At 54.9% G+C, this 25,538-nt stretch overlaps 1 protein-coding gene and 1 long non-coding RNA gene across 6 annotated transcripts in view; both read right to left on the reverse strand.

Annotated features, from left to right (window-relative positions):
• Positions 1 to 1,450: 1,450 nt before the first annotated feature.
• CRAMP1 (cramped chromatin regulator homolog 1) overlaps positions 1,451 to 25,538 on the reverse strand; it is a 61,535-nt gene continuing 37,447 nt past the window's right edge. The window contains exons 7-21 of one of the 5 annotated variants that reach the window (XM_031658603.1): positions 23,097 to 23,182; positions 22,526 to 22,649; positions 20,852 to 20,933; positions 19,160 to 20,275; positions 16,470 to 16,647; positions 14,126 to 14,307; positions 13,963 to 14,037; positions 11,351 to 11,432; positions 10,331 to 10,435; positions 9,908 to 10,086; positions 9,116 to 9,181; positions 8,308 to 8,575; positions 7,328 to 7,492; positions 5,384 to 5,529; positions 1,451 to 2,377 (exon numbers count right to left, since the gene is read on the reverse strand). In XM_031658603.1, the coding sequence (XP_031514463.1) occupies positions 2,333 to 2,377; positions 5,384 to 5,529; positions 7,328 to 7,492; positions 8,308 to 8,575; positions 9,116 to 9,181; positions 9,908 to 10,086; positions 10,331 to 10,435; positions 11,351 to 11,432; positions 13,963 to 14,037; positions 14,126 to 14,307; positions 16,470 to 16,647; positions 19,160 to 20,275; positions 20,852 to 20,933; positions 22,526 to 22,649; positions 23,097 to 23,182 (2,899 nt within the window). In that variant the 3' untranslated portion in view covers positions 1,451 to 2,332. Of the gene's footprint in view, positions 2,378 to 5,383; positions 5,530 to 7,327; positions 7,493 to 8,298; positions 8,576 to 9,115; positions 9,182 to 9,907; positions 10,087 to 10,330; positions 10,436 to 11,350; positions 11,433 to 13,962; positions 14,038 to 14,125; positions 14,308 to 16,469; positions 16,648 to 19,159; positions 20,276 to 20,851; positions 20,934 to 22,525; positions 22,650 to 23,096; positions 23,183 to 25,538 lie in introns of all 5 variants that reach the window. The other 4 variants (XM_031658602.1, XM_031658605.1, XM_031658604.1 and 1 more) reach the window with 4 other exon arrangements.
• Positions 23,806 to 25,336, reverse strand: LOC103880249. Its single transcript, XR_641170.4, has 2 exons — positions 24,234 to 25,336; positions 23,806 to 24,201 (listed from the first exon to the last, which is right to left on the reverse strand). It is a non-coding gene; the product is annotated as an uncharacterized LOC103880249 (long non-coding RNA).

Raw genomic sequence — 25,538 nt, forward strand, 5'->3', positions numbered from 1 at the left:
ATCTCCCCACCGGATGTTAACGCTGCAGTCACGGCTGCTCCTAATTGAAGTTCATCGCTTGGAGCAATTCGCGGTAGGTGCTGTCTAAAGAGCCCATGTGCCAAATCCCACCCCAAAATCAATTCTCCTACCCTTAGCTAAGCAGTGCCTCTGACAAGCAGCCATAAACCCTCCTGTCACTGGCAAAAGCACACGGAGCTCAGTGCTGTTAGGACTTGGCATCCCTGGTCCAGCCTGTGGGAGTATGAGAAAGCTAGCAGTGGTCTGAACTCGGCCTGGTATCCTAACCCTCTAGAGACGCAGCAAAGCCAGATACACAGAGGAGATCTCCTTGTCTTCTCTGGCTCAATGAGATGCTAATTTCGGAAGCTGGTATATTTAGCACAAAACACAAGCGCTGTGGTTCAAACACTGCTGTCTCTCTCCCAATCAAGGGGCACCACGTTTCTTTTTTCACCCCCAAGAGGTTTAGGACTGTTTGCTTAAGATCTCATGCCAAGGTCTGAAGGAGGGAAGCCAGCCTGGTAAGTAAGAGCTCTTAAGAAAACTCTCGAGACAAAAGAAGGAAGCTCTTGCCTGGAAGTCCACTGTCCTCTTGACGTCCTCCCATTGGTGCAGTGCAGGGCCTGCCTGTGGGTCTACAGTGGCTGTGGTGGGCTGGTGAGACTGCAGGACAGAGGGCATCCACCTGCTTGTCCACACCAAAGGCCTTTCCCTCCTCTTTTCACCTTCTCCACTGTGGATGAGGAGAGAAGCAGTGGAGGGACTAGGGCTGGCCTTTGAGGGCCATGGTCGGGAAGGAGGAATGGTAGGGAGGAGGGAGAGTAGGTCCAAGTAGGAAAGCACAATCAATCCTGGATGCCGCGGGGGATGAAATGAGGCAGGAGGGGAAAGATGGCGGCACAGGTATGGCCTGCCCAACACCTCTGTAGCAGCTCCAGGCCACACTGGATGTAGCTGGACGGTGACTCATGTGCTTGGAACTTCTGAGGCTGAGAAGGCAAAGGGGCCCTTGTTAGCTCTGTCCTGGGGAAAGACTGGATGTTGGGCCGTCTGCAGTAGGAATGCTGGCCACCCGAGAGGGCGCAAGGAGGGAGACCACCACTAAGGCATCCATTTGGAGAGGTCTGACCACATCCAGATGTCTGAGCCCTCGCCTGGGTGTCCCAAATGGGAAGGAGACACAGAAGTCTCAAGGCAAAGGGATGCAAGGGACGGAACACGTATGTCTGGCATGCCCACACCAATGCCCGTGAGAGACACTTTCCCTGCAAAGGCAGATTTGTCTCAAGTGCCAAACAGTCACACATCGAATTTAAGGACTTATCGAGAAACTCTTCGCTGTGATCATATTAGCGCTTAAGAGTCAACCCAGGAGGGAGAAATGACACCTTAGATCACCTGGGAGCTTGCAAAGGGACACAGGAAGGAAACCAACTACAGAGGGGACTTCGTTCTTCCTCTTCCATGTCTCCTAATCCTTAAAACACAAGAAAAACGTTTCCAACCACCTTAGCAGGGTCCCATGTAAAGTCCACACAACCTGCATAGTTCAGGACTCTTCCTGCCCCCACTCCCTGGTAAGAGTCCGAACAAAACCTCTAGGGAGGGGAGGCACCAGCCCAGGTCCCCAGGACTCCGCAGAGCAGCCCCTACATCGTATCTTCAGCCACAGCTGCCTTGGGGTGTGACACCACCGGCACGAGCCCAGGCCACATCCAACTGTCCTGCCTGTTACAGTCCACAGAGGGCACAGCTGATGAATGGCACAGGTTTGGCAGAAAGCAAGCAGTAGGGGCTGGGGTCTCCCTGCAGAGAGGGAGATCACAGCTCCTAGTGCACAGCAACTACACCAAGGCACACATACTCCCTTGTCTCAGAAGAAATGCCACCGGAATGTCCAACACAACAATTGAGGCAGAGCACGAGCTGAAATGGGATCACTATGCAGACCCTAACATGGGCGTGAAGAACGGCTCTAGCACCACAGTGATTTCTAACGCTGGCCCTTCCCAAGAATTCTCCTAGTCTCCTTGGATGCCGCTGCCTGCTGCTTGTAGGGAAGCAGCTCTGCGGCCACGTTCCTGCCTGTTGCACAGTCTGGGCTGCAGAGATGCCTCTGTTCAGACCATCTTCTGGGGCTGCTGGGCTTGATCTATTTTTCTCTAGCTCGAAGAGGGCTTTATCTGCCACTGGGACGTGTGGTCACTGGGACAGGTCACTGACAGCTGGGCCGCCTCCACCACCATCAAACAGAGCTTCTCGGCGGCCAGGCTCAGCTGGCGGGGATAAATCCTTGGGCCAGGTCGCTATGAACCGGCGGAAAATGTAATCACGCTGTTTCGTTCATCATGCATACCAGCTGGGAATCCACAACCTGCAGGAAGAGGAGACAGGAAGAGCAAGTCACTGCGACTGGCTGGCCCTTCAGTGGAGGGCGGGTCCCCACACAGGACGAGAAGCTCTGTCAACTCCCGCCATAGGAACCCAGCCATGGATGGCAGCCCAGGGCTCTGTGCAGTATTTCAGAATCACCTGTTGCCTACCCGCACAATCTTAGATAAGCCAGAGAACGCAGGTGTGCCTCCAGCAACACCCTGATGAGCTGGACAGGTGCTGTCCCTCTGCCCGCCTGTAGGACCCTGGCGTGGTTACACCCAACAGGTGGCGTACAGCAGCAGACACAGGGACTGAGGCCAGGCTCATGGAGACAGGACAGAGACAGCAAAGCGCGAGCAGACACAGGGACTGAGGGGCTGCCCGCGAGATGCAGACAGATGAAAAGGCACACAGGGATCTCAGCGCCCGAGACAGGCAGGGACAGACAGTGCGCAGCATGACCACTGGTGGACTGGGGGCGGCCGCAGACAGGTGACAGACAGTGCGTGAGCGGAGACAGGGACTGGGGCAGCCCCATGGACACAGACGCAGAGTGAGGGGGCGGTGGGAGGCTGTGGCAGAAAAGCCTAGGGACTGGGACTGAGGCTGGAGGTGGAACACAGGAGGAAGGAGGGACAGGGGTTGGGACGGAGACGGTGGGACACAAGAGGGAATGGACCATAGATGGAGGGAATGGACCCTTATGGATGTGAGGGCACGTTCCCATCACAGACATGAGGACAGGTGGGGGCACGATCCCGTCCGAGTCCCAAGCACATGGGGTAAGGACACGTTCCCATCGGTCCTGAGGACATGTGGGGAGTATGTTCCCGTCAGAGACATGAGGACACGTGGGGAGAACGTTCCTTTTTAAAGAAGCAACAGGCATGTTCCCTGAGACAGGAAAAGGCTTTGACTGAAAAGTACAACCAAGGTGGTGGCCATGACCCAGTGTGTGAGGCAGCATGGAGCTGAGGAGATGGACGGGAGGGCCTCGGCACCAGGATCTTGTCCCATGAGCAAATACGTGGAATGTGCCGTTTTCACTGCTTATCGTCTGTGTCCTGCTCTAGAGTAGAAGCCTCATGAGGACAGAGGCCATTGTTTGCACACAGTAGACCCTGCGAAAATATTCCTTAATGAACTGCATGACACTGTGAATGCAAGAAGTCTGGAAAATTCTGAGTAGAGCTATGGCGTTAATGAAATTTTATGCTTTCATTATGGGAAATGTCAGACAAATTAACATTTGTTTTCAAAAGCAGAGCAAAGAGTCATTCTCCTTCCCCTGTGTGTCCATCATCAGCTCCCACCCCTTTCATCCCAGGGACACCCAGCTCTACCCCCACCCCTCCCCTTCACACTAGCCCTTTCATCTACAAATGCCTCAGACCATTCTTCCAGAGGACGACGATCAGCTGACACACACACTCACGTTCTGAGTGGAGGGCTCTAGGGAAAATTCCATGCTAAACGCTGACTTGCTCTTTCTGCAGGTGAATACGTGTTTGCATTACTCGCAACGGGCAGCGTTTCACAAATACCAACTGCACCCTTTCTCTGCTACTCACTCCCATGTGCCATCTGTTGCCCAGGATTTCATTAAAGGTGCAAATTCTGACTGGGGTGAGGCTAACACTCTACATTTCTGACTCCAAGGGGCTCCTGTCACTGGGCTGTGGCCCGTCCTTTCACCAGCAAGGTCCTGGCATGCTGCCTCAGGGCTCGTACACAAGGCCCATCTCCACAGAGCCCAGCACTTAGGAACATGCGCACAAACACAGGAAGAGACAGAGACCGGCTTCTCGGGAAACATGAGACTCCAAGGCGTGCTCTGAATCATGATTCTGGGGCCAAACAGGTTTGAGAAATGCCACACACTGTGAGATGGAGATCTACTCTATTAATTGTGTCTATGTGTATTATTTGGTTAAAATTTTCAGTCGTATCGTATCACGGCTTGGCTTGGAATTCTCCAAAGCCTGCCCATGAGTTAATCATCTCAAGAGTCACGAATCTCATTTGGATACTGGGTAGCGGAGGTGTCCGTGAGAAACAGGTGTTTTGAGCTTTTTTGGATCCAGGGTTTCCCTCAAGTATCTGCCTACAAAATCCTCAAGGAACACCTACCAATGTCCCAACATTGTGGGGACTACATTTGGGGAATGCTGCTCCAGGACTTTCACATGGGCTAAGCTCATGTAGGTGACCTCCTGGACCTGGAGTTCCCTCTCTGTCCATAGAGCCCTCACACAGTTGCTCACACACCTGCCACTCTGCACCTTACAACACAGTGAAACGGGCCTGTCTTCACCCTGCAAGCCTGACCTGCCCACAAATGCCACGCAAACCATGTGGTGGAGGTCTTGGGGGCTACAACCAGATGGCCTGGCCAACAGCAAGAGGGACGCTGCACCTGGCCAAAAGAGGAGAGTCACAAACCACGTTTCGCCTTTGCATCAAGAACCTGCCCCAGTGACTCCTCCTATCACTACCCTGGGCGTGGGAGAAGCGTGAGGACAGCAGAGCCCGTCTCAGCTCCCCTGCACCGCAGCTCAATGTGACAGGGAGACACTGCTCAAAGGTCCTGCTGTTAGGATGGGAGCACCGACAACACAACTGCTGCAACCACCCCTTACTCCTCCACAATGGTACCCACACCTCAGCACCTCACAGCCGGTGAAGGACAGGTGACATCCCCACTTGGCTCTGGCTGCCTTCAGAGACCCTGCTCTACACACCAGACCAGGGCTCCCAGTTCAGAGACCTGCAGAGCTCAGCTGTGACTAAGTCTGTCATTCTGCATGGGGGGACGGGAGCCAGCCTAGCATCCCCAGATCTCTCCATTCTCAGTAGTCACGGACCCGAGTGTGTACGTGCTGTTTCCTGATCTTCCACTCTTGGCAAACAGCTCTTACTAACCCACAGGTGTGCAGGAAGAGTGCTGGCAACCCCTGGCACGAGGGGTGGTGGTCAGGTGCAGCTGTGAGGTCAATGCACTCACCTCTGCGACATCAGCCAGGGACCTGGACACAAATGAGTCCCGCGAGTTTCCGTCCAACAAGCTGGGGCCAAGCAAGGAGGTGCCACTGTTGGTCCCAATGGGAGTTGGCAACATCTTGCGGCTCTTCTCTGGGGAGATGAAGCTTGCTGCAGAGAAAAGGCCAGAGGAAAACACCCTCAACCCTGTTTGGTCTGGACCAGTCCAGCAGAAGGGTCCTGAGGCTGGGGGCAGCCAGGCCAAGCCCCGGCCCCAACCCCAGCCCCGGCCCTGGCCCCAATCCACAGACTTGTGCAAAGAGCTTCCGAGAGATTCAACACGCCGTGATGAGCTCTTCTCGTTTAACACGCCTTCATGCATACAGATGTACACCTTTTCCATGAGTCCCACGGTCTCCCATTCTCACTGCCATCCCCACCCCCATCACGGTGTCCCACCCTCACTGCCACCCCCCAACCCCATCATGGTCTGCCACTCTCACTGCCATCCCCCACTCCCATACTGTCTTCTGTGTGACTAGTCTTATGCAGGTTGTTTCCAACTTTAATTTTTTTTTTTTTTTTGAGATGGAGTCTCGCTCAGTCACCCACGCTGGAGTGCAGTGGCACAACCTCGGCTCACTGCAAGCTCCGCTTCCTGGGTTCACGCCATTCTCCCGCCTCAGCCTCCCGAGTAGCTGAGACTACAGGAGCCCGCCTCCACACCCAGCTAATTTTTTGTATTTTTAGTAGAGACGGGCTTTCACCATTCACAGGATGGTCTCGATCTCCTGACCTTGCGATCTGCCCGCTTCTGCCTCCCAAAGGGCTGGCATTACAGGCATAAGCCACCATGCCCGGCCTTTTAATTTTTTTTTGAGGCAGGGTCTCGCTCTTGCCCAGGCTGCAGTGCAGTGGTGATCATGGCTCACCGCAGCCTCAAATTCAGAGGCTCAAGCAATCCTCCCACCTCAGCCTTCCAAGTTGCTGGGACTATAGGCATGCACCACCACACCTGGCTCATTTTAAAATTTTCTGTAGAGACAAGGTCTCTCTATGCTACCAAGGCTGGTCTCAAACTCCTGGCCTCAAGCTATCCTCCTACTTTGGCCTCCCGAAGTACTGGGATTACAGACATGAGCCACTATGCCTGGCCTGTTTCCAGTTTCTCATGATTCACATGTGACTGTCGAAACATCAGCACTGCTACATGTGACAAAAGGAAACACTTGTAGGGTGCTGGGTCCCTCCCAGCACCTCCCAGACCCAAAGTGCCCAATGGTTCAGGGCTGTCAGGCATGGTGCCCATCATGCCGGATGTGCCCAGCCACAAGCCCTGGCCCCGTACAACTGTGGGCGCGAAGACCCCAGACATCTTAACCGGAGCTCTCTCTGGGCAGGCTACAGCAGCAGGTGTGTCTTTGCCTATGACACCCCCTTCCGGCCACACCTGCTACCCAGTGGGCAGACGGACAGGGGGGCAGGACGACGAACACGTCCTCTGAACTCTCCGATCTGTATTCAAGAATGCGCCAGGTGGCAGCTGGACCATCCACTTCTGAATACCTTACTGACCACAGAAAGAGAAGAGCCAAGAGAGTGCCAAGATACCATTTCCTTTTCTGCCCTCGAGAGAACCCTAGTGGGGAGCGGCCAGGCTACCTGAACAGACTGGGAAGGCACACAGAACACAGCATCTGGGCTCACGAGAACGCTCTAGGTCTCCATTGGGTTGTGGGTTACCAGGCTGTACATGCTTGCCACAGCTTGGTGAACTGTACACTAAAAATGTGTACACCCACATGTAAATTACACCCAAAAATATTAACTCAGAAAAACACAAACACTTGAGAAGTGAACAAGCCAACAGTCCTCATGGGAGTTTGAGTAGAATGAGAATCCAGCGTCCCGCCGAGCCCAGCCCCTGCTGCTCTGGGAAAGGAGACAGGAGTCCTGCCCATACACTCACCAAACAGGCTGCTGAGCGAGGAGTCGGTGGAATCACTGGGGTACCACTGGGGGTCGTGGGTGGGAGAGGCGATCCAGTGTGGTTGGGGGCTGCTGGACGGGGAGGGAAGGCTCTTGGAACTGTCACTGCCGTTCAGTTTCGCTGGAGAAAGGGGGACCCCTTCACCTGCCAACCAAGACCCCAGATCAGAAATGCCTTGCTGTGGGCGGTGAACGGCACCTCGCTCCTCCAGCCCACCACGGAGAAGGCAGCAGGGCCACAGGGCTCTGCCCTGCTGAACCAGATAGATGGCATGGCTCTGCAGATAAGGAGCACAGCACCTGCAGAACAGCTCTGCAGGGCGGAAGGGCGCAGCACAGAGTGAAGGCGATAGCAGTGGCCACCACGGATTCCACATGAGTCACCTCATGGCACCCATAGCAGCCCTGGGAGCTGTACCTTATTCTCAACTTACTGCTTAGGAAAGGGAGGTTCAACAAGTTGGGGATCTGCCCAAGGATACATGCTAACACACTGTGAACTCACAACTCTCTGAACCCACAGCCTGCGTCGCACCAGTGAGCAACAAACCACTGCTCCCAGCAGCTTTGTCCCAGACAGCAGGTTGAGACCACAGCCCACAGGCCAGTCCAACTGCTTCATAAGCTGTGCAAGACCCGCAGGCTGCCTGCTCAGGTTCAAGATCAACTAGGAAAATACTGTGTGATCCCCAGGCTGAAGAGTGCCTGGGGGCCATCCCACTGTCTCGCCTGAAGGTCAGGAGCAAGCCTACCAGGCCATCAGCTGCCTCAGGTCCCACAGCTACCTTATCCACCTGCAACGTCCCTGCCGGAGCCAGACAGCACCTTGTAGGTGGCAGGTTTTCAATTCGTAAAAATCACAAACTGGAATATCCCAGGAAGTGTGGCAGACACGGGGCAGGAGATCAACAACTGATGACAGGAAGGGCTGGGAGGCCGCCCTGCCCTTACCGTACTGACCGGAGCTGATGGCGATCTCAATGATGGAGTCGCTAATGTGTGTGGCAGGCTCGCCCTGTGACAGCGCATCCTCAGGCGGGCCGGGCAGGGAGATGTCGAGCAGAGCAGAGACATCTGGTGGAGACAGCCGGGTGCTGCAGCTCTCTGACGACGACAGCGGCGTGGACAGCCGGGCGCTGCAGCTCTCTGACGAGGACAGCGGCGTGGAGACGCCATTCTGGAGAGGGGCCTTAGGCAGCTCAGATAAGGACAGAACAGGCGAGCCCTGCTGGGAGACAGGAATTTTTCAGACACAACCAGGTCTACCAGAACCCATGACAAAGGAGGAAACACCAGCTTAGTCTCCTAGCTTGTGGGCAAATCAATAGGGTGATGAGCGCCGCAGTCACCTCATCCCTCCAACTCAGGAACACACTCGGGGAATGTATTTCTCCCAAAAACACTCTGTATGGCAGAGTCAGAAGGTCAGGTTGCAGTGACCTGGACCTGCTTTGACCGCTGCCAGAAAGAGAGTGGGGGCTGGGGGAGTTACTAGCTGACGGCCTCCTCCTCCCAGAAAGCTGAGCTCTTCCAGAGCTGGGTCTGAAACAGCCTGCCTCGGAGAGGGGAGCAGGGAAGTCTGAGGTGGCGGACAGTCGTATTCTTTTATCCACCCTGGGCAGTTGGCCCGGCAGGCAGAAGAACAGCAAAGCCACCGCACAATCTAGGAGAGAAGCCAGGCCACTGCAAGACTGCAGGTGTCAGCTCACGGCACTGCAGGGAGTCCTGGGGCGGCTGCTTTGCCCAGCAGCCCAAGAGCACACTCTACCTGGAAACCGTCTGCCACTGGTTCCTGCTCAGGCCTCGAAGGGATGCTGACGAACGGGTCGGAGCCCTGCAGGAACAGCACGCCCATGAGCAGCTGCAGGGTGCACCAGATGCCACCCATGCCCTCGCCCGCGACCGGGTTCCAGAAAAAGAGGTGTTCCATCCCCCTGGCCTCCTAACGGCAGAGGGACAGTAAACGGATAGGAGTCTGAGATCGAAAACGCTGAAAGGCGACTTTCAGGTGTGGGTCCTGTACTTGCAATTTTTTGTTGCTTCCAAGAGTCAAGTAAAGTCCTATGAGGAAGTCAACTTTGTAGCAGGCAGGGCTGGGCTCCCTGGAGTCTTAACAGCATCAGCCCACCTCACCCTCCTTGGGGCTGCTCTGAAGTGGCCATGGGAGGCCAGAGAAACCAGGTGCTTAGAGCCTCATAAAGGAGCAATGGCCAAGGCCATGCAGGCTGCTATCTTCCCAGATGAAAGAGATGCTCAGTGTTGTGGGCTTGCTGCTGCCAGCTTGGTTACAGTCACTCTCAGATAGAGCTGCGTTTCCACACCGTCTCAGCTCTGGGTTCTCCAGTGCCACATGGCAAGCCTGACCCCAACTTTCCTTCAGTGGCTCTCGACGCCCCTCCTGCTTTGTACTACACAGAGCTTGCTCACGCCATGGCACCCCTGGTCCGGAGACTCTCCTCCAAAGGCAGAGCTGGAGTCCAGGGTGATCTCAGCCCCATGGCTTTGGTGTCCACACCAGAAGTTGGTGGTAATGCTGAAAAGCCCTTCTAAACATACTCACCCCCACAGCAGGGAGGGCGTCTCCATCCTGGTGAGTTCCAGTGGAGTCCTGCCCCGAGATGGTGCCCGTCACCTCGTCTGAAGACAGTGGAGAGATGCCAGACAAGCCCTCGGTGTCCAAGGCAGGGAGGGGGTTCCCAGAGAGGATGCCGGCACTCGTAGCTGCTAAGTCGATAGCACCTGGCAACAAAAAGGACGCTGCACTTCTCTGCTCTACTGACAACCCATGAGATGTCCCAAGAGGGCTCAGGGAACAGCTTCTCCCTCACACCTCATGTCAATGCAAGAGCCAAGGGCTTAGATGTTCTCGGTGAAGGGTAATGAGACATTATGATTTGGAGAAGAAGACATTCAAAAAACCTGGTCACAAAAACATCCCTCAGAGGCTCACTCAGTGGCTGTGGCCATGCAGGTACAGACTTACTGGCCAGGTGACTCGTGGCCTGGGGTGGAAGGACCTTGGGCACGATCGGCCGAGACAGAGCTGCTTTGGTCAGAGAAGACTGGATGGGCCGGAACGAACCTCTCCCTGCGAGGGCGAGGGCAAAAGCAGACATGTCGAGCCCGCCCACCGTGCCCTCACAGCAGGATGGGGCCGCAGGGGGCTTCCTTTACCGCCACTGTTGGGGGGTGTGGGAGCCGAGCCAAGCTGGAAGCCACTGAACATTCCAAATGTTAATGTGAGGAGTCAGAGGTCACACAGGCCCCCAGCATGACATAAGCTCTGGCACCCACCACTGTGCCTCCCAGGAGCGACTGGAAGGCTGCGGTCACCACTGTCATCCTGTGGAAATGGCTCTTTAAGGGTGACAAGCCCCTGAGCTGAGGTACAGGCCCCGGGGCAGTCAGAGCATCAGATTCTGGACTAAGATGCTGCCACTGCAATTTGGTTTTATCTTGCCAGGCTTTCCACAGTTGAAAACCGACAAGTAGGCAGGAGAAAAAGCAATCGACAGCTGTAAGTGTCTTGTGATAAGTCAGTGAGAGATGTGGAAGTCAACACTGGTAGAAAAGGGAAGTCACAGTATGTGCTTCACTAGAGGTTTCTCCCTGTGTAAGATCTACTGCAAGGAACCAAGGTCCCCACTAAATGTACAGACTGGTGGAAGCATAATCCATATACCCCAAGAACACATCCACTACATAAAATGGCTGACAAGACGTTACGTATACATAGCAGACAAGAGACGCAACTCGAACCAAGCCAAGCACCTCACACAAGGCCATCTGAGGCCACAGACGAAGGGCACCCTTTGGACTAGCCGCCTCGCCCGCCACCGCAGCCTGCGGCCCAGCACATAGGGCACACTAGGTATTTGTCGGTAGAATGAACAAAGGAACGCCTGAAAATAAGCCATGGAAATAAGCACCCATTGTTTCCAAAGCCAGGGCCCTCATGTGAGGAGGAGGGACAAGCTACCGCAGAAAAGCTCAGGGTCCTTACCAGTTACGGAAGAGTTAGACAGGATGGAGAAGGAACAAACGTTGTGGGACTGGTTTTCCGATGGTCTAGGGAGCAGTGTTCTCTGTGGGAAAATGGTAAACAATCAAGGTGATCAAACTCCCATGCCAAAAAATCACTCCCAGTTACAAAGGAATGTCCCAAATAAGAGGGTGCCCACCATAGCCAGGTGGGGCTCTTCTTCCAGAGCCGATGACACAGGGTGTCTGGGACCGTCCCAGACAGTTAGGACCTGTGCACCCCAAGCCTCAGTTAGGTTCTCTCTGAAACAAACCCAGGTAATCAAACGTTTCCCAGGGAAAACTGGAGGAATGTCACAGTGATCCACTTTTTTTTCTTTGAGATGGAGTCTTGCTCTGTCACCCAGGCTAGAGTGCAGTGGTGCAATCTTGGCTCACTGAAATCTCTGCCTCCCAGGTTCAAGTGATTCTCCTGCCTCAGCCTCCCAAGTAGCTGGGATTACAGGCACTCACCACCACGCCCAGCTAATTTGTGTATTTGTAGTAGAGACGGGGTTTCACCATGTTGGCCAGGCTGGTCCTGAACTCCTGACCTCAGGTGGTCCACCCGCCTCAGCCTCCCAAAGTGCTGGGATTACAGGTGTGAGCCACCGCGCCCGGCCTGATCCACTTTTAATCCAGAACTTTCTTCTGGATTTGGCTGGAATGCAACTAGTCATATAAACCTGTTTATAACCACTGGACATGGACTTTTATGAGTGACACTCCCAACTCTGGGCTTCCTCACACATGGGGTAAGGAAAATAAAGTCACTGCTTGTAACACACAGGCACCAAAGGGCATGAAGTGCTCCTTCACAGGGCTTTTGTGTGTGAATAATTAGGCCGAATGTGCTACAGCAGGTTTGAGTGACAAGGACAACATCTGAGAAACCGTGTTCATCACTGAAACTGCTAGTGATCAAGATAAAACACGAACAGAAAAGTGTCTCTCGACCTACAAGTGTCTGAGGCGCTTCGGCCTCTGGGGGTGCCGCTGCAGTTCCCTGACCCTCTGAAATGCCCCAGGACACTGGCATCGGAGAGACTAGAGAGGAGGTGCTACTAGAGACAGCGGTACGCCGCAGCCTAGTAGCATGAACTTTCATTCCAAAGGCTACACTTTTCATAGCAGAGATCGATACATTTTTTCCGTAAAGGGCCAGGTAGGAAATATTTTAGGTTTTGGGGCCATACTTAACCGTATCCGTGTGGAAAACAGTAGATAGTACAGAAATGAATAATCATGGCTGTGTGCCAGTAAAACTTTATTTATAAAAATATGATGTGGAAAAGAACACATATTGTATGATCCCATTTATAGGAAATGCCCAGAACAGACAAATCCATAGAAACAGAAAGTGGAGGCCGGGCGCGGTGGCTCAAGCCTGTAATCCCAGCACTTTGGGAGGCCGAGACGGGCGGATCACAAGGTCAGGAGATCGAGACCATTCTGGCTAACCCGGTGAAACCCCGTCTCTACTAAAAAATACAAAAAAAAACTAGCCGGGCAAGGTGGCGGGCGCCTGTAGTCCCAGCTACTCTGGAGGCTGAGGCAGGAGAATGGCGTGAACCCGGGAGGCGGAGCTTGCAGTGAGCTGAGATCCGGCCACTGCACTCCAGCCTGGGCGACAGAGCGAGACTCCGTCTCAAAAAAAAAAAAAAAGAAACAGAAAGTGGATTTGTGGTTGCCAAGGGCTGGCGGGAGAAGCAACGTGAGTTCACAGGTGCCGGGCTTCCGTTCTGGGTGGTGACGTTCTGGGATTAGACCATGGTGATGGTCGTACACCTTGTGACCACTGAGTCACAAGGTTTAAATGGGCAGACATTACAATACGTGAATTCTCCATCTATAAAGCTGCTTTAAACTAAACAAAACAACAGTCAGGCTGGAAGTAGCCCCTGGGCCATAGTTTCCAGCCCTGGTCTTAGTCTGAACAAAGAACACCCAAGATTTAGCAGGCATCTTTCTTCCCAAGACCGTCCATGCAATCTCTCATTTGTAAATACACTAATCTCAAGGGAGAAAGAGATTTCTAAGAGTCTAACAAAAGGAAACCTGTGGATTAATCCAAAACAACACACATCCATAAATTTCTAAGGCCATCATTATCTCAGACTTCCCACCTCACTTTCTGTATTTTTATGCTTCAGAATGCCAAGCTCTTCTTCTGAGGTGCCTGAGTCCCTGGCTGTCCCCCAAGCTTGCATACGGCATCCTCAGGGACCCGGGGAGCTCATGAGAGGCCCGGGCTCCAGCGGACCCACATGCCCTGGCAACTGCTCCACCGACTAAATGTTTATAAACAGCTGCTGAGAGTCCATGAATACATCCCAATCTGCACATTCTTTGGACTTGAATCCCTGTAACTGTCTTTTTTGCAAGTGGATTTCTCTGTTGTTGAAAGATTACCTTTACTTCTGGGTACCATTAAGTTCCCTGCTATTACTTGCATTTTTACTCTACTCACAAGAGGGAAGGAAGGGGCCGGGATTTCCCCATTTTACACCATGAAAACGCGAGAAAAGGAAGAAGCCCTGTGTCCCGGTTGGCCCAGCCACGAGGCCACATGTTCAGACTTGACAAGACCCTGACCTGGACCACCAGTGGCTTCCGCAGGTGCCGGTTCCGCAGCTTCCGGGGCTTTGGCAGGAAGAAATCCGACTGCATCTGTAAGGAAGCAGCGTCCGGCACCTGAAGGTGCGCTCTCCACACCATGGGGACGCTCGCACATGGGCGGCCCGCCCCACACACTCACGCTGATGGAGCTCAGATGCTGGCGGAAAGTCAGCTCCGCTTCTTTACTGGGAGAGAAGAGCTTCCCATGTCGGCTGTTGGGTGGCAAGGTTGTCGGGACGGCAAAAAGGCCGCCATCTGAGTCATTGCTTCCTGTGCCGGAGGGACCAGGCACCAAGAGGGGTCTTGGAGGGTTTCTCAAACCTGGCAGAGGAGAGGAGAGAATCAATGTGACAGCATTCACCTAGCAACAGGTCCAGGGTCGCAGAATTCTGTTGGTAAGAAAGTCAGAAAGGCATTCTCTCGGCAACCCGTTCGGTTGTCTTGAAAGGAGAGACCTCTATCTCAGTCCCATATAAAGACTGATTTTCTATCCTTCTCGCTGAAATTCTTGTTCCCATTTTGAGCAGACCACTGGTCTCCTGGATAGGACAAAAGCACTTCACCATTTCGCTCAGTGCTCAGGAGTAAAGGCAGATAAGACACCAAAGATGTTCGAGGGCTAGAAGAGCCTTCAGGGTCTCTAGTCAGTCAACTTGCCTCGTGAAGGGCCAGATAACCAATGTGCACTCTGTAGATCATACTGTCTCTGGGGCAACTCAGCCGTGCACTGTAGCACAATAGCAACTACAGACAACATGTGAACAAATGAGTGTAGCTGTGTGCCAATACAACTTTATTTGTAAACAGCAAGCAGTGGGCTGGATCTGGGCTGCAGGCCTATAGCTGGCTGCTCCCTGGTCTAAATCTCGAGTGTTTAGAAAACAGACCCAGAGGTAAAAGAACAGGAAATACGAGCGAGTTAGTCTTGTGGGACCCTGCTACATGTCTTCATCATTGTCAGGGCTGCTGTAAACCACCCTGAGAATTCACGGTAGGCCAGCCTGGCCAACATAGCAAAACCCTGTCTCCTAAAAACAGAAATTAGCCAAGTGTGGTGGCACATGCCTGTAATCCCAACTACTCGGGTGGCTGAGGCAGGAGCATCACATGAACCCAGAACATGGAGTCTGCAGTGAGCTGAGATCATACCACTGCACTCCAGCCTGGGCGATGGAGCGAAACTCCACCTCAAAAAAAATAAAATTCATTCATAGTAGGGACTGGCCCCCTCTCACAGGACCCCTCACCTGGCCCGCTCTGTCACCCAGGCTGGAGTACAGTGGCACAATCACGGCTCAGTGCGTCCTTGAACTCTTGGGTTCAAGTGATCCTCCCACCTCAGCCTCCCAAATAGCTGGGACCACAGGTATGAGCCACAACGTTCAACTACTTTTTTTTATTTTCATATTTTGTAGAGATGAGGTCTTGCTATGTTGCCCAGCCTAGCTTCAAGTGATCCTCTTGCCTTGGTCTCCCAAGGTGCTGGGATTATAGGCATGAGTCACTGTTCTGGGCCTTATTTTACCTTTAAAACTCACCTTTTTTTTTTTTTTTTTTTTTTTTTTTTGAGACGGAGTCTCGCTCTGTAGCCTGAGCTGGAGTGCAATGGCTCTATTTTGGTTTATTGCAACCCCCGCCTTCCGGGTTCAAGTGATTCTCCTGCCTCAGCCTCCTGAGTAGCTAATTTTTTGTATTTTCACTAGAGATGGGGTTTCACCATGTTGGCCAGGCTGGTCTGGAACTCCTGACTTCAGGTGATCCACCTGCCTCGGCCTCCCAAAGTGCTGGGATTACAGGTGTGAGCCACTATGCCCAGTCTAAAACTCACCATTTTCAAACTTAAAAATTTACCACCCTAACCATGATAATCTGCTTTATTATAAAAATACTATGGGTTGAAAGCGAGTGAAACTGATGCCTCAGGAAACTGGTCGTGCTTGTCTTGGAGTTTTATGTACCAGGAACACAATTTATGATCCCTGAATTTAAATTATTTCCTATATGCAGCTGGCAGAGGGGCACACTGGGGACTGGCAGACTGTTCCATCGTTCTTTCCGGGACTTGTGTTCACCTGTTGGCACCTCCCCTAACTGAAGGATTCTCTATTCTGAGGTTTTACATGTAAAGAAAAACAGAAAAATAACAACCTTCTCAGGGACTTCGAACCAACTCAGCACATTAGTGAGGCTTTTGCTGGCACCATAAAGCAGACATCAAAGTGACCAGCCTGGCAAAGGCCGGCTTCTTGCCAGCTTCTACACCCCGGGACCCCACAAGTCCTTCGTGACAAGCCCTGGCGTCGCCCTCCCCATGAGGAGGCAGTGATTCTGTATCTTCACCATGTCAGCTGGACTGTGGCAAGCTGGACAGTGGGGTCAGGCCTAGACACACCTGTGCCCTCAGCTTCGGCACGGCCCCTGAAGCCTGAGAGGATGCCATCAGGGCAGCCCAGGCACAGGGAATGTGGCTGCCACAGCCTCACCTGAGGAGCAGGGTGCCGAGCTGGGCGGGAAGGTCTTGCTGCTGCGGAGGGAAGCCTGGTTCCGAGGGCAGCGGGGGCTGCGAGAGCTGACGGTCACCACCTTCCCTGGGGGCGTCACTGACTGCTCCTCCTGGATGGGCCTCACCGAGGCTGTGGAGACGGCGTTTGCTTCCAGAGCCTGGGGCGGAAATGGGCCAAACAACACCCAAACTCAGCACACGAGAAGCGGCTGCTGCGTGCCCTGGAGTAGGAGGCGAGATCGCCATGGAGCTCAGAGAGCACAGTGTCATGGCGGCAAAGGCCAGGGCCAGAGACGCCCAGCCTCGGTGTCCCCAGGGTCGCTCGGCAGCTTGCCAGTTTTAAAAGTCACTGGTCAGGTAAGTAATGAAAACCACTGCCTTCCTCACAAGTACCTTTCCCCGTGCTACGGTGGAGGTGGGAGGGAGGGGACCAGCCCGAAGTGCCAGCATCGGCTGCGGGAATAGGTGCCGGATGGCAAGTGTTAAGTGTCAAGAACTCAAAGCTATATTAAAAAGTCAGCACGAGACTGCAGCAGCCTCTCTGCTTGTGAGTCAGAGGAAGGAAATACAGGTCAACTTTCTAGAATCAGACACAAGCACAGCTAAAGAGCACTCTGCAGGGATGAAGCCCAACTTTGGGGGGTGTGCAGGCCCACGAAGCCCAACCCCAGGGGATCTGCAGGCCCGTGCCACAGCCCGCAGAGCCTGCTGCCAAGTCCTGGGGTCCCCGCCTGGCTCACCACAGAAATGCCACCACCGCTGAGAAGACTCGGCCAGTACCCCAGCCTCTCGGCTCTCCTCCTCCTCACTCTCCTGAACACCCCACACATTCCACCTGGGGCAACCTCCCTGTGGACTAAGAAGCCCTCCACCCCGTGCTCTCAGCACAGCCCTACCCGTCTGCTCACTCAGAGCCTTCAGCCCCTAGTCCCCATACCCCGGCCTTTCCCCAGGACCCCTCCCACCGCATGACCCTTCCTATGCTGCTCCTTCCACCTGCGACAGCAGCTCAGCAGCCTCCAGCATCTCATCTCTGGGGCTTGGGCCTTTTGGGGCGCTTGTCACAGCTCCACCAGGCAAGAGACAGTCCAGGGCCAGGTGCTGCACCTGGCGGTCTGTCCAGTCTGCCAGGCCCACCCAGAGTCAGCCTCCGTAACTAGCTCCCAGGGGATGGGAATGCCTTTCTACGTGGGATTCCTACCCGCTCTGTGTCCCAGAACTGCTGCCTGAACTCTCAGGAGCCTACCCTGGCCCCTTCCCTGGGGCACCCAAACACAGGCGCTACGTCTCTCCTCAGCCCCTCCCATGAGCCCACCAAAAGCCAAACCTGAAAACCCTTCTAAAGGCACTGTCTTTCTGGTCACCGCTTACCCACCCTGGTGTCCCCCCACCACACTACCCCCGAGCCACTTTCACCTCAGGCTTGGCCTCAGAGGCGCCTGAGGTTCGGGCTCAGTCACCACCTCCCCTGTAAGAACTTTCTTTCCCCCAGCCCCCATGATGCTCCCCAGGCACATCCGCACATTCCTGCCACCTGTTGATGAACCAACTCTCCGGGGCAAGCCCTGCACGGGCTGGTGGGGGCGGGAGTGGAAAACCAGCAGGAGGCATGGGGAATGCAGGCAGAAGTGAGCATCACTTAGAAGCTGCAAGGCGGCCTGTGTGGAGCAGCAGGTGTGTGGGGGCTCATGAGGGCCCAAGTCCCAAGTCCCCCCAGCACAGGCACATGTGAGCCTCACACACATTCTGACCATGAAACAGCACTAAGGGGTGCACAGTGACCTGCAGCTCCTGCCCCAGCCCATCCTTTGAGCCCCTCACTCATGTCCAGCAGCTTGCCAGCCCCTAAACAGGCTGTTTCAGCACGGGCCTGCCGTGGACCTTGCCCTCTAGGACCCGGAGATCCTATTGGACTTGGGGGTGTGGGGTATGATTACTCCTGGGTGCGCCGTCGGCTCCACCAACTGGCCTCCCTGTGGTAAGGGACCCTTCCCCAGGCTCAGGGACCACCCACACACTGCAGGGACCGTCCTGTCTGGTCCCCAGCTCCACTGTTCTGCTGCGGCACCACATCCCTGCTCTTCTGTGACAGCCTCTGACTTTGCCACATCTGCACAGCTGCTGGGGTGGTCTTTCCAGAGCAAGAACGACACCCGTCATTCCCTCAGTGGAAACCTGTTAACAGTGATCAGATGAGCCAGAAGGCCAGCTCGGCTCCAGGCCTCACTCTGTCACCCTCGGTCCTGTGCAAGTTGTCCCTTCAGCTGCACGCTTGGGCTTGGCAGACTCCCAGGAACACAAGGAGGCTCACGAGGTACTGCCTGCCTGTTGGCCGTCCTCTCCCACGCCCCACACAGAAAAGAGCACCCAGGCCACTCATCACTGCACTTCTGGAGCCGTGCACGTAAGTGGGGACACTCAAGAGCCTGAGGATCCCTCCGCGAGGGAGAGGAACGTGGTCTGTGGAGAGCCTCTGTCTCCCGGATCATCTGGGTCCTGGCCTCTCCCCGTTCCTTGAGGTCCTGCGGGCTCCTGACCCCCTGCCACAGGACCCTGTCTCTCTCATCTGGACCCCACCCATGCTGGCCCTAGCTACCCAGCAGGGAGCCCTCCAAGGCTGGGCCTGGCTTCCCTTGGGCCGCCAGAGGGACTGGGCTCCAACCCACTCACCAGCTTGGGGTTGACCTCGGTGGAAATGAGCTTCAGGAGGCAGCTGAGGAGGCGCTGCTTGTGGAGGGTGGTGGGCGGGGAGCCGGGGCGGGGGTCCTGGCGGCCGGGCCCCAGCCAGTCGTACTCTAGCTGCAGCTTGCTGGGCTTGCCCATCATGAGGTAGACTTCGGCCAGCGTGAGGCTTTCGGAGGTCTGCAGGTTCCAGCCCTCCTCACGGAGCTGCTGGGCCAGCCGGCTGGCGGGGACCTCCTTTGGGGGCCTGGCGGCAGGCTGTCCCTGAGGCGGCGGAGGCTCCACGGGGCTCCCCTTCTCCTGGAGCTCCTCTGCGGGTGCATCTGCCAAGTCTTTAGTGCAAACATCCAGCAGGAGCCCGGGGCCGGGCCTTGGGGACGGGCCAGTGGGAGCAAGGTCAGCAGCCTCCTTGCTGACAGGAGCCAGCACCTCAGGGGAGGTCACCCCGCCCAGAGGGGGCTGCTCGCTCCCAGGCCGTGTGTCCGCACAGCGGCACTGCTCGGGGACAATGAGGTCCTGACAGGACTTCAGGTAGCGGGGCAAGGGGTCTAGGAGCGAGAGCTCGTCCTCCAGGTCTGGGAGCTGGCCACAGGCACATGGCAAGGCCCCTGGCTCCCGGGTGGGACTGTCCCTGCCTTCTGCGGGGGTCTTCTCAAGACATGGCCCGGTGTCCTGGTGCCTGGGAGGAGGCCTGTCGGGAGCGTCCGGGCTGCTCAAGCTTAGGGCGGCTCCCTCCCCGGGGGCGCTTTCGGGGGAACTCTCTCCGGAGCTCTGTGAGGCATCAGCCACAGGAGGGGGCCGCCCCACACCCTTGCCCTCAGCTCCACCCCGCGGGCATTTCACCTGGCCCCGGGCAGTGCCCTGCCCACTCTGGATGCCCAGGATCTGGGCTGGGGGCAGCACGTGGGCGTCCTTGGCACTCTGCTTGCACCGGCCACCCTCCTGCCAGTGCACTGTGCAGAAGGCCTTGGAGTGCACCACGCGGGCCACGCCCGGCAGCGGCGTCAGTGTGCAGTTCTCGCCTGGGAACAAGTGCAGTGTCACCTTCTCCTGCGTCAGTGCAGAGCATGAGTCCTGCAGCTGCCGCTCCTCGAGTGTCTTCCGCTGAGTGCCCGTCAAGGAAGGCCCACGCTGGCTGGCACTGAGGTCCGGATGCTTACCAGGCACATGGCTGCAGACACGAGCCATGCTCCCCACTGGCATCCCCCAGGGTATAAGTCATGCCCCCGACCCGGGGCTTTCCTCACACCACTACCCAACAGTGCTGACCTGGGCACTTAGTACCTTCAGGAAATTCACACCTGACATGCACCACGCCTACGTGGGGAGTGGGCAGGGCCAGGAGCCAGCCATGGACATGAAGAAGGCTGGGCTGACCCTTGGTTGTTTTGCTCAACCTGCTGGCAGGAATGCTCCGGCCACACCCCGTGGGCCAGACACAGGCCACTGCCATCGTGGAGGGCTGGCTGGGACTGAGTTCTAGCACTGCAAGGCCACAGAGGGGGCTCCACACCCACGGAATAAGGAGTTCCAGGTTATGGTTCCAGAGGTACACCATGTCACAGCACAGCTGTTCTGCCCGTGGGGACCATGACGATGACAAGCACAGGGAGGCGAGGTCCGTCTCCGGCAGCAGAGGCAGTGCAGCCTGGAGGGTTTGCCGTAGCTGGAAAAGGATACAACTCGCACCTCATGGAGCGCCCACTTCTGCTTCAAGAACTCGATGAGGCTGGAGACCTTTCGATGCAGCTCCACGATCATCCTACAGAGACAAGAGACAGGAGGAAGTGAGGCTCGTAGAACAGGAAGGGAACCATCTGAAGAGCCGCTTACAGCAAGAGGGCGCCAAGAGACAAAGGACCTCCGGAGGGGCACCCGGGAGCGGGCGTCCGCAGTGCCCTTGGCTCCTGTGGCTAAAAACCAGCCTTTCCAGCTGTGATGGCCAGAGAGTCACACGGAACTAAAGGAAACATCTTTGCCAGCAAAAGGTCTCTGCCAGGATGTGGGCGCTGGCGCACAGCCTCTGCCTAGTCTACGAGCTCCTTCTGGCTTCCAGGGCGGGCGGGCATGGACAGCGTTAATACATTCTGAGGGGAAAGTATTCGAGCGGAAGAAATGAAGTACTGGCATGCTATGACGGGTGAACCTCGAACGCATCACGCCCAGTCAAAGAGGCCAGGCCCAGAGGCCTCTGCGTGTGGTTCCATTTCTATGAAACGTCCAGAGTAGGCAAGTCCACTGAGACACAAAGCGGACTGGGAGGTGCCAGCGGCCGTGGGAAGGTGAGCATCGAAGAGTGAGTGCTAAGGTGCACGGGGGCCTCTTCTAGCGTACGAAAATGTTCTGGAGCTGGACAGAGGTGGTGGCCGCAGAACACTGTGATTGTGTTAAATCTCACTGAACTGTACACTTAAAAATGGCTAAATTTGCCAGGCATGGTGGCTCACGCCTATAATCCCAACACTTTGGGAGGCCGAGGTGGGTGGATCACCTGAGGTCAGGAGTTCAAGACCAGCCTGGCCAACATGGTGAAACCCGTCTCTACTACAAAAATTAGCCAGGTGTGGTGGCGGGCGCCTGTAATCCCAGCTACTCGGAAGGCTGATGCAGGACAATCACTTGAACCTGGGAGACGGAGGTTGCAGTGAGCTGAGATTGTGCCATTTGCACTCCAGCCTGGACCACAGAGCAAGACTCCATCTCAGAAAAAAAAAAAAAAGAAGCTCAGGCTGGAGTGCAATGGCGCGATCTCGGCTCACCGCAACCTCTGCCTCCCGCGTTCAAGTGGTTCTCCTGCCTCAGCCTCCCGAGTAGCTGGGATTACAGGTGCCCACCACCACGCCCATCTAATTTTTTTTGTATTTTTAGTAGAGACGGGATTTTACCATCTTAGCCAGGCTGGTCTCAAACTCCTGACCCCGTGATCCACCCGCCTCGGCCTCCCAAAGTGCTGGGATTACAGGTGTGAGCCTCCGCAACCCGGCACCTCAATTTTTTAAAATGTACAAATGGAAAAGAGTCCATTTCCACGGTGGCACCTTGTGCATACGCAAGCCACGAGTCTCCAAGAAGTGGATGGGAGAGGAACAGTATAGGCCTTATTGGGGGACGAGAGGAAGGCTCTGCAGTTCCTCTTCTCACCGCGACATCCCCTCCACCATCCCTGCCCAGGTACAGGAGTGCAGCCCAGTGCTCCCTGGACTCCAGTCACCTCCAGACTGCCGTGTCCTTGTGTGATGACAGAGCATGGGGGTGGACCTGCTTCTCCTGGAAGTTCCTTGAGGGAAACACACACACTGCTTCCAGTCCTGCTCAAGCAGTTGGGACCCCTCCGCATGACAAAGGCCATGGTACCTGAGGCGCGGGTTCTGGGCGAGGCTCTGTACGCGGGCCCAGGCGTGGTTGTTCCGTGGCTGTAGCTCTATAGGGACTTTCAGAGGCAGGCGCACTGGCTTCTGGTCCTCTTCATCACTCAAGCCTGCAATGGAGAGGAACCATGAAAGTTTAGTGTAGGCCAACCTTAAGGTAGAAAACCAAGCGCTTGGCCAGAAAAACCAGTGAAATCAGCTGTGAGCAGATGACCTTGCAAACAGAGGCAAGGACAGTAGAGAAACCCCGGTGAAGAAACTCCAGTGCGGCTGCTCAGGGGTTTGCAAAGGCCACAGACTGGTCCAGAGAGGTCATAGGAGACTCGATCCTGACAACCACCGACCACTCTGCTGACTGCTGCCATGGCTCTGAGCTCAACTTGACAGAGTGGACGTTGGGAGCACTTCAAGTTCAAGAGTGGTCCATGTGCAGCCCTGGGATTAAGCAGGGTCAGACACAAAGCAGCTGTGGCAGCGACGCTGTAGCTCAGCCTGCCCGCCACTGAATGGGATGCCACGGGTACCGCCTCTGGTCCTGGGAGTGCCCATCCACCTACCATCCGGATCGCAGAGCTTCTTCAGGGCCCGGCACATGGGCGCTTTGATCCGCAGGTTCCGCCCTTTGTAGCGCACAGTGGTGGCCCTGGGAAAAGAGTTTTGAAGGAACGCTGAGGCCTGTGAGTCAACAGAAGGACGGAAGGGCCAGCACACAGAGAGGCGCTGAGCCAGGCCAGGTGGGGCCTGGCCAAACGTCCACCCCAGCCTCTCAAGCCCACGTAGGACAGTGGGAGGACACGGTGACAAACAAATGGTGACTCTGCACATCCTGCTACTCTCCTGACCACACTTCAAACTCCAAGGGACAACTGCTGTGTACAGAAAATGTGCTGTGCCCTCCTGCCTTGGTGACTGGCCTGGCACAAGCTGATGTCCCATTCCTGTAAAAGCCACTGTCCTGGGGTCCCCTCAGACAGCCACCCTTCTCTCCACTGCCCCAGCTCTGTGCAGTCCTCCCACTTTGGGCCCTCAGAGCAGAAGCTCAGTCCTCCTCCCCATGACCTCTCAGTCTACCTTTCTGTGACCTCTCAGTCCACCTCCCCATGACCTCTGTGTGACCTGCTCAGTCCACCTCCCCGTGACCTCTGTGTGACCTCCCAGTCCACCTCCCCGTGACCTCTGTGTGACCTCTCAGTCCACCTCCCTGTGACCTCTGTGTTACCTCTCAGTCCACCTCCCCGTGACCTGTGTGACCTCAATCCACCTCCCCGTGACCTCTATGTAACCTCAATCCACCTCTACATGAACTCTGTGGGACCTCAGTCCACCTCCCCATGACCTCTGTGACCTCTCAATCCACCTCTCCGTGAACTGTGACCTCAATCTATCTCTAGGTGATCTCTGTGTGACCTCTCAGTCCACCTCCCCATGACCTGTGTGTGAACTCAGTCCACCTCTCTGTGACCTCTATGACCTCTCAGTCCACCTCCCCATGACCTCTGTGGGACCTCAGTCCACCTCTCCATGAACTGTGTGACCTCAATCCACCTCTAGATGACCTCTGTGTGACCTCAGTCCACCTCTCCGTGACCTCTGAGTCCACCTTTCTGTGACCTCTGTGTGACCTCAATCCACTTCTAGATGACCTGTGTGACCTCAGTCCACCTTTTCGTGACCTCTATGTGACCTCAATCCACCTTTCCATGACCTGTGACCTCTAAGTCCTCCTGTCTGTGACCTCTGTGTGACCTCAGTCCACCTCTCCATGACCTGTGTGTGAGCTCAGTCTACCTCTGTGACTTCTCAGTCCACCTCTATGTGACCTCCCTGTGGGGAGTTTCTGATCTGAGAGAAAAACCAACTTGAATTCCAAGGAATGGACCCCAGTCAAGAAATGGCTCTGGTCAGTGGCCCACTGGCTGGTGAACGACAATGGGCTTGTGTTTTACAAAATGCTCAGGGCATGTGTATCTTGTTTTTATGGCTTTCTGCCTTAACCAATTTTAGCAATTCACCAACTCCCAGTTGCACATGTCAGGTAGGAGAGTTGCTGCTTCTGTATTTGCTATTGCTATTCAATTTCTAAGAAATAGTCTATGAAAAAAGCTACAGAACACATACAGCGTGATTCTAAAGATGTGTAAAAAATTACATTTTCATCTCTGTGTGTATCTATATTTGTACCTGTACAGTTACTTATGTAAATTCACTAAAAAAAAAATTCAGAAAGATATACATGAAATGACTGTAAATGGTGAGCTTTGATGAGATGAGCAGGATGGAGTGGTGAGGAGGGTCTTATATTTTATCTATGTATTGCTGGAAAATTGCTTAAGACTTGTATTTATGTACTACTTGTATAGTTTTAGAAAATCTTATTCCAATACACTGCTGACCAAAATTATCAAAACACGAACGAGCGTCTGAAGCGAGTGCTGCGTGGGAGGGACTCTCCAGATGATCCCTACAGTTTGGCTGGAAGAGCAGCCTCTGCTGAGCACGGGCATCTGATGGGGAGAGCCAGTTCCAGCAACCTCAGACAGGAAAAAGGGTGACACCACAATCTCCATATCCCAGTAAACAAAGCTGCAATCCCCTTCCTTTTAAAAGGGTCCTAGCTCTAATTTCAGCATTATGCAGTCTCAATACCCCACACATTTTACCATCACCCCAAAAACCTAAGGCTTTAATCAAATCTTTAGGGCCAAACAAGCCGGGCACGGTGGCTCACACCTGCAATCCCAGCACTTTGGGAGGCCAAGGTGGGCAGACCAGCTGAGGTCAGGAGTTTGAGACCAGCCTGACCAATATGACAAAACCCTGTCTCTACTAAAAATACAAAAATTAGCCAGGCGTGGTGGCATGCAGCTGTAATCCCAGCTACTCGGGAGGCTGAGACTGGAGAATCACTTGAACCCAGGAGGCGGAGGTTGCAGTGAGCTGAGATTGCCCCATTGCGCTCCAGCCTGGGCAACAAGAGTGAAACTCCATCTCAAAAATAA

Source organism: Papio anubis, chromosome 18 (genome assembly GCF_008728515.1).
Source record: "Papio anubis isolate 15944 chromosome 18, Panubis1.0, whole genome shotgun sequence".
In the NCBI taxonomy this organism is placed as follows: Eukaryota; Metazoa; Chordata; class Mammalia; order Primates; family Cercopithecidae; genus Papio; species Papio anubis.